Here is a 17,200-nt window from a genome sequence, read left to right on the forward strand (position 1 = left end):
TTTGTGATACTAGTGGGCCCGTTGGTCCATTGGACCAAATTTTCATGGCCGTGTTGCATACCTGCCTGCTGTACTGCCTGAGCATTAACTTACCTTTCACCAAACGCAGATGTGCTTGGGCCAGCGTTTGTTACAATGTTATCATTGTTTTTGTTATTTATTTTGAAATTAGAATGCCATGCCATGGAAGAAGGACGTATTAAGCTGCTACATACACCTTAACATGGTGTGTGTTTAAAACATGAGAATTCTTCTGGATTATTTGTACTTAATTCACCGAAACAACTCAGGAGGTCATGACAAATGCAGTATCACACTCAACAACCGAAAGCTCCAGTAGAACTCCACAAAAAACTTGCCTCACACACAACTCATCCATTTATTGTAGATGTTATTCTGGGTTTCATTTTTTAAACTGTTGGAAATGTCGTAATTGACGTGATTTGCTTATATCTGAAATGACTTGTGGATAACAATGGGTGGAATCAACAGAATGATGATCAAAATATTGCTGTAATATCGGCATACACGCCGCTCTCACAAGGTGCATGCAGAGACTCGCCGCCACTCCCGACCCGGAGGCCCCGGGACCACGGATATCTCTGTGCCCCGATGGGTTGTTATGCAACAGCGGACATTGTTACACCGAGCAGGGTCCTCACATATACAGCCGCGTTACCTACTCATTGGGACAACTACCTGAGCTTGCCCTCAACATGCCCTCATGCCTCCATGCCCTCAATACACACCCGAGTACTTATTGCGGTCAAGCGGATCCGTGAGTGCGGCGTTGGCTAATCAGTGAGGCAAAAACTTTCCATCTGTCGATTACACTGAACAACAAAAATTTTTTACTGGAGATGTGTAAAGTGATTTAGACTAATTTGGGTACGCTGATTTCAAAAATCATAACCGTTTTGCTGTATCACGTCAGGATTTTCAGTAACAGAAATATTCCCATTGCCTAGAAGTCAGGATTTCAATGAAATTTACAAAAATTCATTTATTCATTTATTTCATCATGAATGCTTCAAAATTATATAAATTACAGAAAAACTCCACTAGAATGGAATTAAAAATGCTTTAGGCATTTGGCTTTGCGTTTGTGCTGCTCTGTGTCAGTTTCACGATGCAGGAACCAGCAGAAATCGCCCATCATGTTCGGGTTGTGCCGCCCTTGGTAACGCGTCTCCATGAGTGAAATCTCTTGGTGGAATCGCTCGCCGTGCTCGTCCGAGACTGCTCCCAAGTTGTCAGGGAAGAAGTTCAGGTGCTGGTGTAGGAAATGGATTTTCAGGGACATCCTGAAGCCAAGTTTCCTGAAGGACTCCAGCAGCTGCTGCACTATTTCTTCATAGTTGTCCGCGCGCTCGTTCCCCAAGAAGTTGTCCGTCACAGATTTGAAGCTCCTCCACGCTGCCAGCTCTTTGGGGTTTAGAGTTGTCGGAAAAGTTTCGTCCTTCATAATCTGTCGGATTTGCGGTCCAACAAAGACACCAGCCTTGATCTTGGCCTCCGACAAGGTGTTGCCAAACTTTTCCTTGAGGTAAAAACCCACGCCCATTCAGATCCATTGCCCGTACAAAACTTTTCATCAAGCCGAGCTTTATGTGGAGTGGTGGAAGGAAAACCTTGGCTGGGTCGACAAGGGCGACATGCTTCACGTTGTGTCGACCAGGTACATGCTCTTTTTGCTCTTCCCAATCTTTCTTCGTCCAGTGATTCTTGTCGTCTCTGCTATCCCAGAGACAAAGGAAGCACATGTATTTCGTGTAGCCTGACTGCAGCCCTAACAACAGCGCCACCACTTTCAAGTCTCCGCAGATGTGCCAGTTGAAGTCATTGTACTTGATGGAATCAAGCAGCTGCCGCATAGTCTCATAGGTCTCTGTCATGCCGAACGCGTGAGCCAGTGGGACTGATGGTTTCTCGTTGCCATTGTGGAGCAAAACAGCCTTCAAGCTGTTCTTCCCCGAGTCGATGAAGAGGCGCCAGTCTGCAGGATCGTGATCACACTCAAGTTCTTTCAACAGACCGTTGATGTCACCGCAGAATGTCATCGTGTCTTCCATCTCAAAGAACTCAGCCATGTCTCTGTGACGTGCTCTGAACAAGGATATCTTGGTGTTAGGTTCAAGTAGATTCCACTGCTGCAGCCTTGATCCAAGCAGCTCTGCCTTCGCCTTTGACAGCGAGAGATCTCTTACAAGATCATTTAAGTGTCCCTGGTTCAGAAGGTGTGATTCTTGAGTGTCGGGTTCAAAAGGTTCATCATCACCATCCTCTTCACCACTGCTTACAGCTATGTTCTGATCAGCTGGAGGTGTTGGAACGGGGTTCTCGTCATCATGAGGCACAGGTTTACGAGCAGAGACGCAGTCAGCGTACTTGATGTGACCTTTAGTCTTCTTGTTGAAGCCGGCGATGCTTGTGCAGCAGAAATAACAATCATCATGATGATTCTGCGGCTCACGCCATATCATGGGCACCGCAAATGGCATGCTCGCGCGCTTGCCCACCAACCACTGAGTCAAGGTTGTGTGACAGCTTGTGCAGCAGATGTGTGGTGCCCAGCTCTGTTCTTAGTCCCCCACCTTACACCCGAAGTAGTGAAAGTAGGCGGCCTTCATTTTCACTGCTGTAGATATACTTCGCTGTTGATCTTTTTTGGTATACCGACCACAGACATAACAGAAGTTGTCAGGATGATTGGTACAGGAACGCCTACTCATCTTTATCTGAAAGAAAGAAATATAACACAAGTTAACAACAATTGTACGAAATAGACATGTTAAAGACATATGTAAATTTCATTGAAATCCTGACTTCTAGGCAATGGGAATATTTCTGTTCCTGAAAATCCTGACGTGATACAGCAAAACGGTTATGATTTTTGAAATCAGCGTACCCAAATTAGTCTTAATCACTTTACACATCTCCAGTAAAAAAAATTTTTTGAAATTTGTTGTTCAGTGTTATGAACACGCTATGTCGGATCAATGAAAGAAAGGACAAGAACAAGGCAGATGTGAAAGATAACAATTATTTATTGACACGCACACCCAAGCATGCAATCATCAAACACATATTTACAAACAAGCAACAGCCATCTTTATTTACACAGGCAGGCGATCAACCAGAAATCAAAGGTGAAAGGAAAAAAAACAGGCGTAAAGAAAAGACTTAGCCCTAATACATATTCCCCTTATGCAGACTTACATAGACAACAAACATGGCTCCATAATTCATTCTGGTAAAAAGGAGACGAGAAGAAATGAGGAGAAAGAAGCAGAGCGGGGTGTGTAGACTACTCCTGCCTTACCTCATGCAACCAAGCGGGTTTGCGTCGGGCCAAATATTGTTCTGGGGAATGAGGGGTTGTGTTGTGGAGCGTCGGTGTTGCGTTACAAGTGTGTGGTGTGTGTATATGGAGCTGTGCGACACCCACAGGGACTTCAACACGCCCTTGGCTTGTGGGCGGCTCGCCTCCGTTCCCGGCCCGACTCACTCCTGCACCTCATACCCAAGCAAAGCTGGGTCCAGCGTGACTCGCACTCCGACAAATAATCTCTTGAACAGGCAGTCTGAGATGTTCTTGCGTCCCTGAGGCATCGACAAACAGCCAGGAACCGAGCTGAGTCCTGGCCTTTTGTAAGTATCACACCGGGTGTGGCCTTGAGGGAGCAGACTTCACGTGAGCATCTTTCCTATTGGTGTGTGTCTGACGGGGGTAGGTGCAGTGATGGGGCTGTAGAAAATCCCTACATCGTCATGTTCAGATGGCAGCGTGAGCCCCCAACCCGCGCTAACGCATGGGTACAGCGACAGAGCTCCCCCGCTCCTTTCCTTGTGCGTAAATGTTCCTTTGTACTGCGCGGATGTTTGAGAAGCGTTCTCCCCCATGACAAATTGTATGAGTGCAGGATGAAAGAATGGGGGAGGGTAATTGGACCGGTCCAGAGGATTAATTATCCACAGTGAGGGATGGAGGAACAGATGGTTAATTGTGAATAATAAAAGAATGGGTGGATCGAGTGGTGAGGGAGATGGATACAGACGGACCGAAGGACTAGAATATATTGACTGCGCGGTTGAAGTAAAGACCGACGGGATGAAAGAGGGGTTGTTGAATTGAGGTTTTGTGAAGCGGATTGTTTGTGGATTGAAAGCGGCAAATGGGGAAACTTCACACTGGGAATACAAAGACGATCATCACAACGCATTTCCCCCTTCGTACTCCCAGACACAGGGCAAGGATCGATCCACACACAAGCTAAGAAATAACTCATTCTGGCGAACCCTTTGCGTTCATGGATGCCCTCCCCTGGGTTAAATTTCCAAAACCGAAACAATATTTTATCGCCATTGCTCTACCTGTCTGACAACGCAGACCAACAAACACATCCTTTCAAGATTAAGACTATTTTCCGATTTTAATTGCATACACTCATGAGTTTGTTCATTGGTTGTCTAATTTCACCGTCACCATGCAATCCAGAAATCACATGCAATACAAAGAGATAAGTGGACATCAGTATACCTTAACATAAATGACAAGGACATCATAGAGTAGATCATGGACAGATGCTTAAGGTATATGAGATTTGAACCTGAGTTCCTCACATCATGAGCCAGGGGTTTCAACTGGAACACAAACAAGCAATCTGTATGATCAAAAATAGACAAATATTATTTTAGGAAAGTGCAGGAGTCTGTTGGCCTTGAGTTGATTTTTGTTGTCTGTTAGCACTTCAATTCGGTTAGTGAGAGGGTTTGTGGGGTTAACAAGAGGGTTTTAGTCATTGTTCATTTGCCATGTATGGCTGAGAGTTGGCATCAGTTGTTGCAATGGTGTGGTGCAGTGTGGCCATTGATGCAGTGCCCCAAGCAAGTTTGAGCATGAATTTGGAATTTGTCCAGGGTGCCGACAATGGTTCACTTATTCTTCACCAAGGACACCCACCGTAGGATCTTTAAAGTCCACCAACCAACAATGCTGGCAGATGGGACACCCAGTTTAACGTCCATCCGAGGGACAGCACACGCGTTTATGAATCGCCCTGAATGCAAAACACCAAGATGACAGTTTATAGCTGGGCCGAGATTCAAATCCAGGTTACACAGCTCAGATACGAGTTAGAGTTTTAGTTAATGATAAGGTTAGCACCAGGTTTATGAGGTTGAATTACAGTGAAGGACACAGCTTTACACACCTTACGTTGATCAAGATACGTGGAGTATTGCTTTATCACTCACTCGATGAATGAACAGTTTGAAGGTCACATAGCGCAATCGTATCTGGGATTGTCCTGCACAACATGGCCACTCACACCATATTTTGTGGGTCCATGAACCCAGACCATGGCATGGCACCAGGGTGCTCTTTTTCATTTACACATTGACGACCTAATCACTTACCAGGGGGACATACTTTTCTATTATCTGGTTGTCCCTGCTGATGCTCGTGTGACACACACACACACACACACACACACACACACACACACACACACACACACACACACACACACACACACACACACACACACACACACACACGCACACGCAGATGGACTCTTGCAAGTCTGCAAATAACTTTGGGAAGTTTAACCCCTTCTTTGATCAAAACAGGCATTTTTTTCTTATTGCTCTGCTGAAACACTTCTACAAAATGGCTGCCTGTTGATCCTCGTACACATCTGCATAACCATACAGTCATCGTTTTCAAGTTTCAGCCTGCCAATGCATAATTCTAAGCATCTAAGTACCAAGTTTGGTTAATATGTGGAGTTGATATTTTTGCGTATGACTGCTAAAGTGATAACATTAGTCGGTGGTTACAGAACACTGAATCGAGAGGACCATGTGAAGGTTGCCATCATGGAGTTGATTTTAGGGGTAGATATTATGTTCATTAATAAGGCAAATTTTGAGCGGTTTACCTGTTTTGTTTTTTCTTAATAACAGGTCTAATCTCTGTGGTTTCAAACAATAGGTGCTCACAATATCTGGGTTTGGGTGCGAGAGGTCATGGATTAATATCCCAGATTCAAGTCTTCATTTTCCAGCATCAGTGGTGTAATGGTTCGGGCTCTGGCTCAGAGTCTGGGAGGTCAGTGGTTTGAATTCGAGCCAAGTCATACCAAAGACTTAAAATCCTACTTGCTGCTTCCTTGCTTGACACTCAGCATTTTAAAAGTATAAGAGCATGGACAAAAACCATAGGTTGATCATAATAGTGCAGGCTTTGATAGGCCAAATGGCCTCTTCCTGCGTAGAAGTTCCTTGTACGGGAATTTCTGTTGTGATATGCTGTTGTATGTGTGCATCACATCTGGTTTGTGCCTCCCAGCTGACTCCACGTGCATTGCTCCTCGCACATCATGCAGCGGTTACTTGCCTCTCAAGAGCCAGTGATGACAAAGAAGAGCCTTACTTCGTGAGTGCAGCTGATAATGGGTGAGAAACAAATTGTTTGCGGAGGTTGAACTCATACGTCGAGTTTGAGGTGAATGCTGGGGTGAAAGTGAAACCTGGAGAAGCAACACCAATGATTGTTGTTATTGTTATTGTTGTTGTCCTCATTGGCATTTTAGTTATATTTGAATGCTATTTTGGTTTTTGACCATACCCAGTATGAAAATTGGTAACTTGGACTGGTGAAGTGGCCATCTGGCTCATCCTGTCTTGTCGTATCCACATAACATATTCGAGGCAATTATACGTAAATCTACATGACATGTTCTGGGTGTTTTTACCTTTTCTATCAACTTGTGTTTTGACCTCCCATTTAAAATGCTCATTCCACATCATACAGTCGTTTACGTACGTTCCTTATGGCTTCTTCTGCAACCTGGACATTGATAAATATCTTATTTTGGATACAGTCAAGGCTCATAGAAAAGCTAGAACACTGAATGGATCTGGATGAACAGGACAAATGAACTACAGAGAAGGGGGTGGGGGAGGGGGCACTAAACAGCTGAGTTGAAGGACAAAATAGGAGACTTGGACAAAGCAATGAATGTCACACTCATTGCTAAAAAGAAAGCATGTGAGCAGATAAAAGTGCTTCAGATTAAAAAGGCAAAATTTATGGAAGAAGCAGCAACTGAATCTCGGAAGGTTGATATGGAAATACCAGAACTACAGAAACTAAAGAAGTAACAAACTGACATTTCACTTAATTTAAGCAACTGTCCATACTGTATATGTTAACTATTGTAATAATGTTACTCAAACAATTCACATTTGTTTCATTAATTGCTAGTTTTTGCCGACCATATAATTCAAAGCTACACACGCTGCTTGATGTTATTGATATTTTCGTAATTCTAGTATTTTACATCTCAAATGTTACTGCAACCTCCCATGTAACATTTGAGTAATTTCACTTCTGCGGCGGTGAGCGTACCTGCATCCGCAGGGAATGGTACAGGAGTACCCATCTAACCGTAGAAGTTCAACGAACGGTCCTTTTTAGGACCAGATGCTTGTAGAAAAATGTACAATGTAGTAAGTAGTCTGTTAGTCATTTCTGCAATATCATCGGGTGTTCTAGCTTGTCTGCAATGTCACATTAACAATATCAATGTTTCGTTGTTATTTTGCAAGATTTAGATGTTCTAAATGTTGCTAATTTTTTTCTGATATAATTCTGATCTAGTCATGGTACCTGGCACGTTTGACATTAGGATGATTTGTGTTTTGTAAGTTTTATATTAATAAAAAAATTAAAATGCCAGGACAAGCTGGGAAAGTGTACTTTCTGGACCATTTTCAAAAAGACCGAAGTTAACACCCAAATGAAGAATCAATTTAATTTCCCAACAAAAATGGTATTCAGTAGTTGTCGAAAGCACGCCTGCATATTTTAAGATTCAAATAAATTTTGAAGCGGATACAATTTCTGCTCGTATTGGCATTTTAAAAAGAAGAAAAGAATTGAAAATGATTGCATGTACACCATGTATAAATCAAAATGGTGATGGAAAGGAGTCGGTGTAGGGAGGAGGAGCTGACTAAAATAACTTTATAAATTTTTACGTTTGAAAAGGTCAGGGAATCTTTACCATCAAAGTCAGGGAATGTCAGGGAATTTCATTTTTGAGATTGAGTGGGAACCCTGGTGTGGGAATGGATGAGGGGTAGGGGAGGATGCATGGGTGGTCAAGATGGATGCAGAAGAAAATTTGTAGGAAGGAAAAACTGGAAATTTGGAAGGAGTTGGGGGAGAAGGGGGGTTAACTAGGGTAGAAAAAAATCGTGGTTTTGGATTGGAGGTGATCTAAGGTGTTAGTGAACAGCTATCTTGAAGACTTAGAGGGAATAATGACATTGAAGCGAATGTCGAAGTTTGTTCCACAAATGGGAGAAAAGAGGAACGAATGAGGGTGAAGAGCAGTGATCCTGGATTTAAGTAGTTTCACCAAAAAGGGTTGATAGTGGACCATGTGTGCCCTGCAGAAACCTTGTGGGGGTGGAGGGGGGTAGGAGGGGAGGAAATTAAAGTAGAGAAAGAGCAGACGGTGCAAGGCTATAAAGGAGGTGGTAAAAGACAGAGAAACCATCGACATGTCTGTGATGGGAAAGTGACAATTGGTACATTTAGGAAATTGAAATTTTTTTTTAGAGTCTTCAAAATGTTCCCAGAACGAGAGGTTCACAATTGTCCAATAATATTTCTCGAATATTAATTTTATTACCCTTTTTCAATTTATAAGTATGGTACGTATAACTACAAGTTTATACAGACTTATTAATTGAGTATGTCAAAAGATACTGAATTTTTTATACAAACTAAATTATTGGAGAAGAATAAGAAGAAACAAACGCTGGAGGAACTCTTCTTTGTAGATGACATCTGCCTGATGTCAGAGTCCTTACATCGCATGCAGGACAACCTAAATATGCTACAGGAATATGCAGTGCAAGTGCTGCTGAAATTAACATTGCCAAAACAGAAAACATGAACATACATGCCTGCTCCCCCCCCCCCCTCCAAACACACACACACCAACAACATCATGTGCAACAATTCACCAATCAGAGAGGTTGGCAAAGTCTACATATCAGGTTCCATGGTTACCATAACAGGAGGGGTAGATGCAGTTGTACTACAATGGATACAAAAGGCAAGGGGTAGATTCATGAGACTCATGGATATTTGGAAGTCAAAGAAGTACAACACCAAAACTAACCTGAGGATCTTTGACAGCAACATGAAGGTATGCCTGATGTTGGCTTCATGGTTATGGTGGTGGGCTTAGGATCCTAGGATCCTGAGTTCAAATCCCACTTGGCTATTGAATTAATACCAGGCAGGGTTGACTCTGCCTGTCATCCTTCCGAGGTCGGCAAAATGAGTACCAGCTTGCTGATATCCTGTGTCGGAGTGGTGATCCATTCAAGATTTGTGTCCAATAGCCAAGGAGACTGCTTAGGCAGCACCAACGCTATGCACAGCGTATGGTCCCAATGGATGGATGGAACATGAAGTCATTTCTCCTATTTTAATTTCGAATCTTTGGAAATCACCAAAGAAATAGCAAACTGGAGTCTTTCATCTCCAGCAGCCATGAGAAAACCATGAGCATCTTCTGGCCTGACATGGCAAGTAAGAAAGAGGTTGAAAGGTTAAGTTTGTGAAAAACATCAAAGAAGAGATCAAAATTAGGAGGTGGAGATCTTGATTGGTCACATGTTATGCCTGAAGGATCAAGATATACCAAAGAGAGCAATATGCTGGACACTTGACGGGAAGAGAAGGGATGGACGGCCAAGAGAGACCTGGTGACGTACCACCGAGAATAGTACCCAAAAGCGCAAATGTTCCTTATATCATTTCAAACCCTTCGAGAAAATCATGTTAGCTTGTTGATTTGCTATTTTTGTCTCTTATCAGTTATGTTCATGAGTTTGTTTGTTGGGAATAATACAAATGCGTCACTTCCAGGTACATCAAGCGAATATATTTCAATAGTATTAGTACAATACACAGAGAAACATGAACTATGGACCACCACGTATAGTTCTGTTTAAACAGTTAAAGATGATTAATTAAATAATGGCATGTTTATTTTGTAAAAAAAAAATTTCCCCACTGATTAAAATGATTAAATGAAGGATCTTGTAAAAGTTCAATATTAAATAAACAATTAAATGTCTGGGTCATGCTGTAAGGGAGGTGTTTACTTGATTGTGGGTGTTATCGGTTATTTATCAGAACTTTTCCTCTTAAGCAGGATTTTGAATCACCTTGCCTATTTGTTCAAGAAGAACCACTAAAAACAAGAACTTACCTTTGTTTCTGGTTTTTGTTGTATGCATCATTGGTTTAGTCATAAGTAATGTGCTCTGATTTCATGTTGGAAAGCTACCAACACTATGACATCAGGAAGGGTCCAAATGAGAAAAGGTAGAGTCACTCTATGTTCAACTTGTTACAGAAATCTGCAATTTATTATGATACGAGACAAAACAACTACTCATGGTAGGGTGGTGGCTTGGGATCCTAGCATCCTGAGTTCAAGTCCTGTTTTCCACTGAATTAACACCAGGGGGTTGACTCAGCCTGTCATCCTCTTGAGGTTGGCGAAATGAGCACCAGTATACTGGTAATCGGGGCACTGCATCAGCGGCATAGCCGCGGCCCTAACCAATGATACAACCAGCAGCCAAAAAGGCAGCACACGATGGGAACTACTCATGAAACATATTGTTGAATCACTACAAGTTCTGCATATCAATTTGATTACAGACAGAATAGTGGTTTTAGCTTCCCCTCCAAAAGATTGTGTGTTCCACAATGCAGCCACTCCCTCCTCTTCCCCCACTCCACCCCCAAATTTAAGTGCAGAAATGGGTGATGAGATATCTCAAAGGTAGCATACTCAACCTTGCAGCCTTTGCCTTTTCTAGTCTGGGTTTAGTCCCCCACCCAACTATAAACTGCCAGATTCTATCAGCTAGCATTCACCTCTCGATGTTAAAAATGCTGCAGATCTTTTGAAAAGAATAGGCCGTACTCTGTACACCATCTATTTTCTTCCTTGGTTCTATAGCTCATCCAAGTATCTTACAACCAGGAGTGATTGAATGAAGGAATCATCACATTCCGAGTTACTGCATCTCATCATTGTTTGCTCAAGCAATGTGAACAGTTATAGCCTGTACTAGAGTGGATCAATTAAATGTTTTCCAGCTTTAATAATGGAAACAATTGTTTGACATAATATGGACTGCTTGTGTTCAAAGAAGAAACCGAGTGCAGTCACTCAACAAAATTTTGATGTTCCTTTAATTGCAGAAGAGGAAGGGGGTGGTTGGGTTGAAAGATGGTGGTAGATGTTCCAGGAAGTCTGCAACCCTTTCCTCTCTTACCACCAAGCCTTTCCCCCCTACTACTCCAATCCTCTCATTCAGACCAAATATATCGATGCTGTCATTGTATTAAATGGATATGATTATATAAGCAGATATTTAATACTTTTCCTCCTGATTTATGAAGCTTAAGTTCCTAGAAGATATTTTTATCGTGAAATTGAGACAAGTGACACACCACTGGTTACATTCAAACACATGTTCCTGAGTGTTCCCATGATGCATTGGGAAATGGACTGAGTGCGAGTTGACATGTATCGACTCACAAGAGTGTGTGTCTGTGTGTGTGTGTCTGGGTGGTCTCTGTGTGGTCTCTGTGTCTCTGTGTGTTCGAGAATTTTATTCCAATACTCTCATTGCTGGAGTTGGCTGAATGACAGATGATGTCGGTTCACTGCCTTTGGGGTATAGAAACCTTTTTCAAATTGTAAGCCAGTATCTCATTGGTCCAAAGTTGGTGACATCATGGGTAAAGTCTCACTTTTCCCCGTTGTACATCTCTCCACTCTCCCTCTAGATATAAGAATGAATAAAGTTTATTTATATGTAACTTCTGTATTTTTTTTTCACAACCACTACTGTATTTTAATTCATCTTATTGGACTGAGGCATAGATTACCCCACTATGTATTAATGTAACTCAACAAGCTCGAATGAGCTAAGATCCTCGTCCTCTTAATGATGATGTCATAAAAACGAATATGGCGTCATTGTGATGTATCAGGTTTGCGATAAATTATCTGTGCTAATTCCCGGCTTGATTCCCGCAAACAAAATTCAAACAGCCTGCCTAGTTTTGGAGATCATGATATCGGCGATTTCCATTAACGGCGATATTATGACATCAACTTTTTTTCTAGGAAGAATTTCCAAAATCGGAGATGGTTACTGCCTGTGCGTGGGCTTTCTGCATATACATGGCAAGTTTCACAAAGATCCGATGAAAACTCTGGGTTGTGAAACAAAAAAATGTCAAAAAATAGGAATGACGTCATAAAAATTGATATGACGTCATAGTGATGTATCATATGTGCGGTAATTCATCTCTGCTAATGCCCTGTTCGATTCCCGCAAACAGAATTCAAAAAGCTTGCCTAGTTTCGGAGATAATTTTTTAGGCGATTTCCATTAGCGGAGATATTTTGACGTTATAACTTTTTTTCTAGGAGGAATTTTCAAAATCGGAGATGGTTACTGTCTGCGCAGGATATTTTTTACATATATATGCCAAGTTTCAGGAAGTTTCGATGAAAACTGCAGGCTGTGAAACAAATGAAACAAAAACAAAAAATGTCAAAAAATAGGGATGATGTCATAAAAATTGATATGACGTCATAGTGATGTGTCATATGTGCGGTAATTCATCTCTGCTAATGCCCTGTTCAATTCCGCAAAGAGAATTCAAAAAGCTTGCCTAGTTTCGGAGATAATTTTTTTCGGCGATTTCCATTAGCGGAGATATTTTGACGTCATAATTTTTTTTCTAGGAGGAATTTTCAAAATCGGAGATGGTTACTGTCTGCGCAGGGTATTTTTTACATATATATGCCAAGTTTCAGGAAGTTTCGATGAAAACTGTAGGCTGTGAAACAAAAATGTCCACAAGAACAACAACGTGAGTAAGACTTAGAGATCCTCCACGAGGATCTAAAACCAACATTGCAAAATCTGTAGGCCACTCAAGTTAACACAGGGTGGCGCCGCAAGCTTGCAAACCATCAAAATTTGCTCATTACATTGAGGAAAATTTGTCTTCAAAACTTTGTGAAATAGGCAACCAAAGTGATCCAGCCGATCAGTGCGATTTGCCCTGCGGCCTGCTTGAGCAGCCTTGAATCTATGTTGAGTCAGGGTTCAGTTGTTTTGAAGAAAAATGCAGCAAAAATACAATTTGTGACGTCATGGCAGAATGTGCGTTTACTACATTGCACATGGCGATAATAGGACATAATCGATCGTTTGTGCTTCACTAAGATCGCAATGAATCTTAGCAAATTGAACATGAAAGCAATCAATAAACCTTTTACTTCTACATGGCTTCATGTTGATCAGCTTGCAGATTGGATTTTGGAACACTCCATGTTTCGAAGCTCATTTTCAACCGATCAAAGAAATTCGAGCAACAAACTAGCAATCAGATTTCCACATTGTGCACTCCAGGTTTCTTCTGGGTTTCTCCAGCCTCTAATATCATTGATCCCAAGTGTATGCTCTTAGGAGTCATCTTCAACTTGTCGAGTTGATCAAGTTGGACTGGCGGGGGACACACCTTCGTTGGGAGGGTCCCTTAATCCAACTGTCCCTCTGTATAATGATGTGCGCACAAAATATCCAAAAGAATGCTTCTAGGCCACAGACGTAGTGACAAGGATGCTGCCGAGGGATTATGCAAAATAGGAAGTGGATTTTAAGTCTATTAAAGTAGACTTCTTAGTTGATTGAAAGAGATGGTTAAAGTAAATTGATTGTAAATGTGTGGCACCGGTATGATTGAACAAACGCACAAGTTCTTTGTTTCGGATCTTTTTTTGAATCAATGTCTGAAATTGACAGTTCATTTTGCACACACTCCTATAATACCATGCACTGACCTTTCATGCTCTCTTGACAGAGAGATTTCCCTCTGGGATGAAAAGGATGGACGATGTTTGAGGAGTGAGAAGCTGCAATATATCCACTCAGCTATGAATGTAAGTTGCCCACCATCGTTAACAACTGTTCAAATGGCAAATAATTTTTGGTTCCTTTTAACGAGGTTTGTAAGGTTGACACGACCATCCATTACTGACCAGTGTATTACCATCTATTACTGCCAATGGATTTTCTGATAAAGCATTGGTCGAGCACGTGATTGACCACATAAACTGGATTTTGACTTTAAAGATCTGGCCTGCTGTGAAAAAACCATGGCACCATTTTTTAAAATCCCCTTAAAGAACCTTTTGATGATGTCAATCTTGTGATCTTTTTTTTTTTACCTATATAGTTCTACCGCAGGCCTTGGGGGGGCACAGCTGCGCAAACTCTGCTCTGCTGTGGCGAGTACACCGATGTCACTGTTGTGGATGCCAGATCACTGCAACTCCTTGGTCGTTTCTCCTCGAAACTCATGCCAGACTGGGTCGTCGCCCTATCTGTACTCAGCCACAGAGGAACCATAGGTACAGTGCACAGTTGATAACACCAAGCATATGCAGCACTCAGCTGACGACTCAGAATATATACAGTGGACAGTTGGCAACACAATGCACTTGTACACTGCAAGTAAACAATGCAATCCATATGAAATTTGCATGTAATGAAAATATTACACAGTACATAGTCATCCGATTTGCAATACCTTAATCATGTAAATGCTGCATGCATTACTTTCCTGCATGTTAAACGTTTCTTTTTCCATTTTGACCCCTGTAACTTGAAGTCCCCATCCCTTGGGGCATTAACCGGGGGTCAAATCCCCCAAAAACGTTACATATTTAATGCATCACCCAATGTTGATTGCAGATACAAAATTTCATTTAAAAATATTTAAAATGTGTCCGTAATTGCATTTCACCCTCCAGGGGGTGTGAGGCCAAAAATGATGCTGCTCTTTCACATTCTTGCCATGTGGTGATCATAACTACCGAGTTTGTTGAATTTCTGCACAACCGTTTAGAATTTGGGATTGTGTGACCGACAGACAGACAGACAGATGGACGCAGCCGATTACAATTCCCCCCTGTTTTTTTTTTGTTTTTTTTCAATCAATAAGGCTGGGGATAATAAATAGAAAGAAAGGTGCTTTGCAAGTCTAGAATGCACCATGGAAGAACACAACTCATATGTGTGTACTATACATGTGTACGGTGCATGGTGAATGAGGCACACATTCTACTTGCACACTCTGCAGTTAATCAAAATATATTTATTTTGTATGATTATTGGGCCCTGGAGTTAGTTAAGAGTTTGTCTTACAAGCAACTTAATTTCTCGTGGACGCAATTAATCTGCTCATACAGTGCCCCATGTAGCTCAGGGCAGGAATTTAGAATTTGTTCCCCTACTCTTCATAAAAGGCAAAGTAGGATCTTTAACATCCAACACCGAATGCTAGGTGATGGGACACCCAGCTTAATGTCCATCGATGGAATGGCACACTATGTTATCCAAGACCTTGCCAATGAAGCACCAATCTCACAGCTTAGGGTCTGGTTGGAAATCAAACCCAGAACAGACAGCTCAAAAGTAAGTGCACTGCCTCTGCACCATTCTGGCAGGACCAGGATACCAGGTCTGAGGACAAAAATAATATGGGGGCAATCAAGCACAGGTCAAGCAGGCTGCTGTGGGCTCTCATTGCCCATTGTGCTGTCGTAGGCCTCATTGTGAATGCACGTGTTATTGTGTGAAGTGGACTTTTCTACGTTTTATTATTTATGTTAATATCCTTTAAATTGTAAGATTTTTAATTCATGTTTTTTTTTTTTTAATATCGCTAAAAAAAATCTGTATGAATAAATATTATAAAACAAAATTTATATTTAAATTGCTAAAGTACAAAATTATTGTTCTGCCAGTTTTGATGACTATATTCCATCATGACTTTTTCTACAGACAGTTAATGTCATGGCAGTTAATGTCAGATAAGTCATATACTTACAAAAAGCCTGGTGTTGGCGCAGTGGTTATGGCAGTGGCTTGGGACCCAAAAGTTCCTGAGTTCTAGCACCGCTGGGACACTGAATTAATATATATATATATATATATATATATATATATATATATATATATATATATATATGTATGTATATTGTGTAGATGTATATGTGTATATATATATATATATATATATATATATATATATATATATATATAGATATATATATATATATATATATATATATATATGTATATATAAACCAAGTCGAAAACACTAGGGGGTTGACTCAGCCTGTCATCCTTCCGAGGTCGGCGAAATGAGTACCAGTGTACTGGGCCGGTGTATACCCCGGTTAAAATAGGTGTACCATATCCCTGTGTCGTAAGAGGCAACCAGGGTTGCGTCAGGAAGGGCATCCGGCGTAAAACATGTGCCAAACCACTATGCGGATCATACGGATGATCCGCTGTGGCGACCCCTAACGGGAGCAGCCGAAAGAAGAAGAAGAAGAAGAAGAAGTTAATGTCATTTATAATATCATAAAAAATATAATGGAAAGAGCATTCAAAGATTGCAGACCCTCGCCGGGACTTGTTTCATGTGGTTCTCTATTATGTATTTTATAGACGTACTCACATTCTAATTGTTCCGTACATACTTTATAGACATGCTCGCAATCTAATTGTACATACCTTACAGAGGTACTCGGTTGAAAATGCAATGCGTTGTTGTTAGTGATCTTATTGATTTAGGCTTTTCCCTCCTCTGTTGCTGTTGGAATCTTGATAAACAGCCAGGCTTTGGTCCCATGAAAGCTGCCCTTGTGATATTGTTCGTTTTTATTGTGCTCCTCCGTTTCGTTTGTTTGTTTACACATTCCATGACATGTAATTGCAGACATCAGAGATGGAATTTGGTGATGAAATAATAAAAAAAATTAATCATGTAATCATAAGCAATACACTATATATTTTTTTTGGATAAAAGAGCACATGTATGCAATGTACTTGTGCCCACAAGACAAAAAAAATCTCATAATGTCCTGCTCATTGTTTGGATAAAATTGTATCATAAAAATTGAGAACAGTACAGTAATGAAAGTGCACGACGTATGAAAGTTATTCTTCGTTACTATGCAGCACAAGGCTGAGAGGTAGCATTGCTGGCTAAGGGTGT

General features: G+C 41.3%; 1 protein-coding gene across 1 annotated transcript in view; it reads left to right on the forward strand.

The window, feature by feature from the left end:
- Positions 1–17,200, forward strand: part of LOC147016965 (WD repeat-containing protein 7-like) — a 301,923-nt gene that overhangs the window by 31,249 nt on the left and 253,474 nt on the right. Inside the window, exons 3-5 of the mRNA XM_085846266.1 lie at positions 6,353–6,459; positions 13,994–14,072; positions 14,369–14,543. Coding sequence (XP_085702392.1) covers positions 6,353–6,459; positions 13,994–14,072; positions 14,369–14,543 — 361 coding nt within the window. The remainder of the gene's footprint in view (positions 1–6,352; positions 6,460–13,993; positions 14,073–14,368; positions 14,544–17,200) is intronic.

This window comes from Eptatretus burgeri, chromosome 11, assembly GCF_056783735.1.
Source record: "Eptatretus burgeri isolate ZD-2024b chromosome 11, Ebu_testis_v1, whole genome shotgun sequence".
Lineage (NCBI taxonomy): Eukaryota > Metazoa > Chordata > Myxini > Myxiniformes > Myxinidae > Eptatretus > Eptatretus burgeri.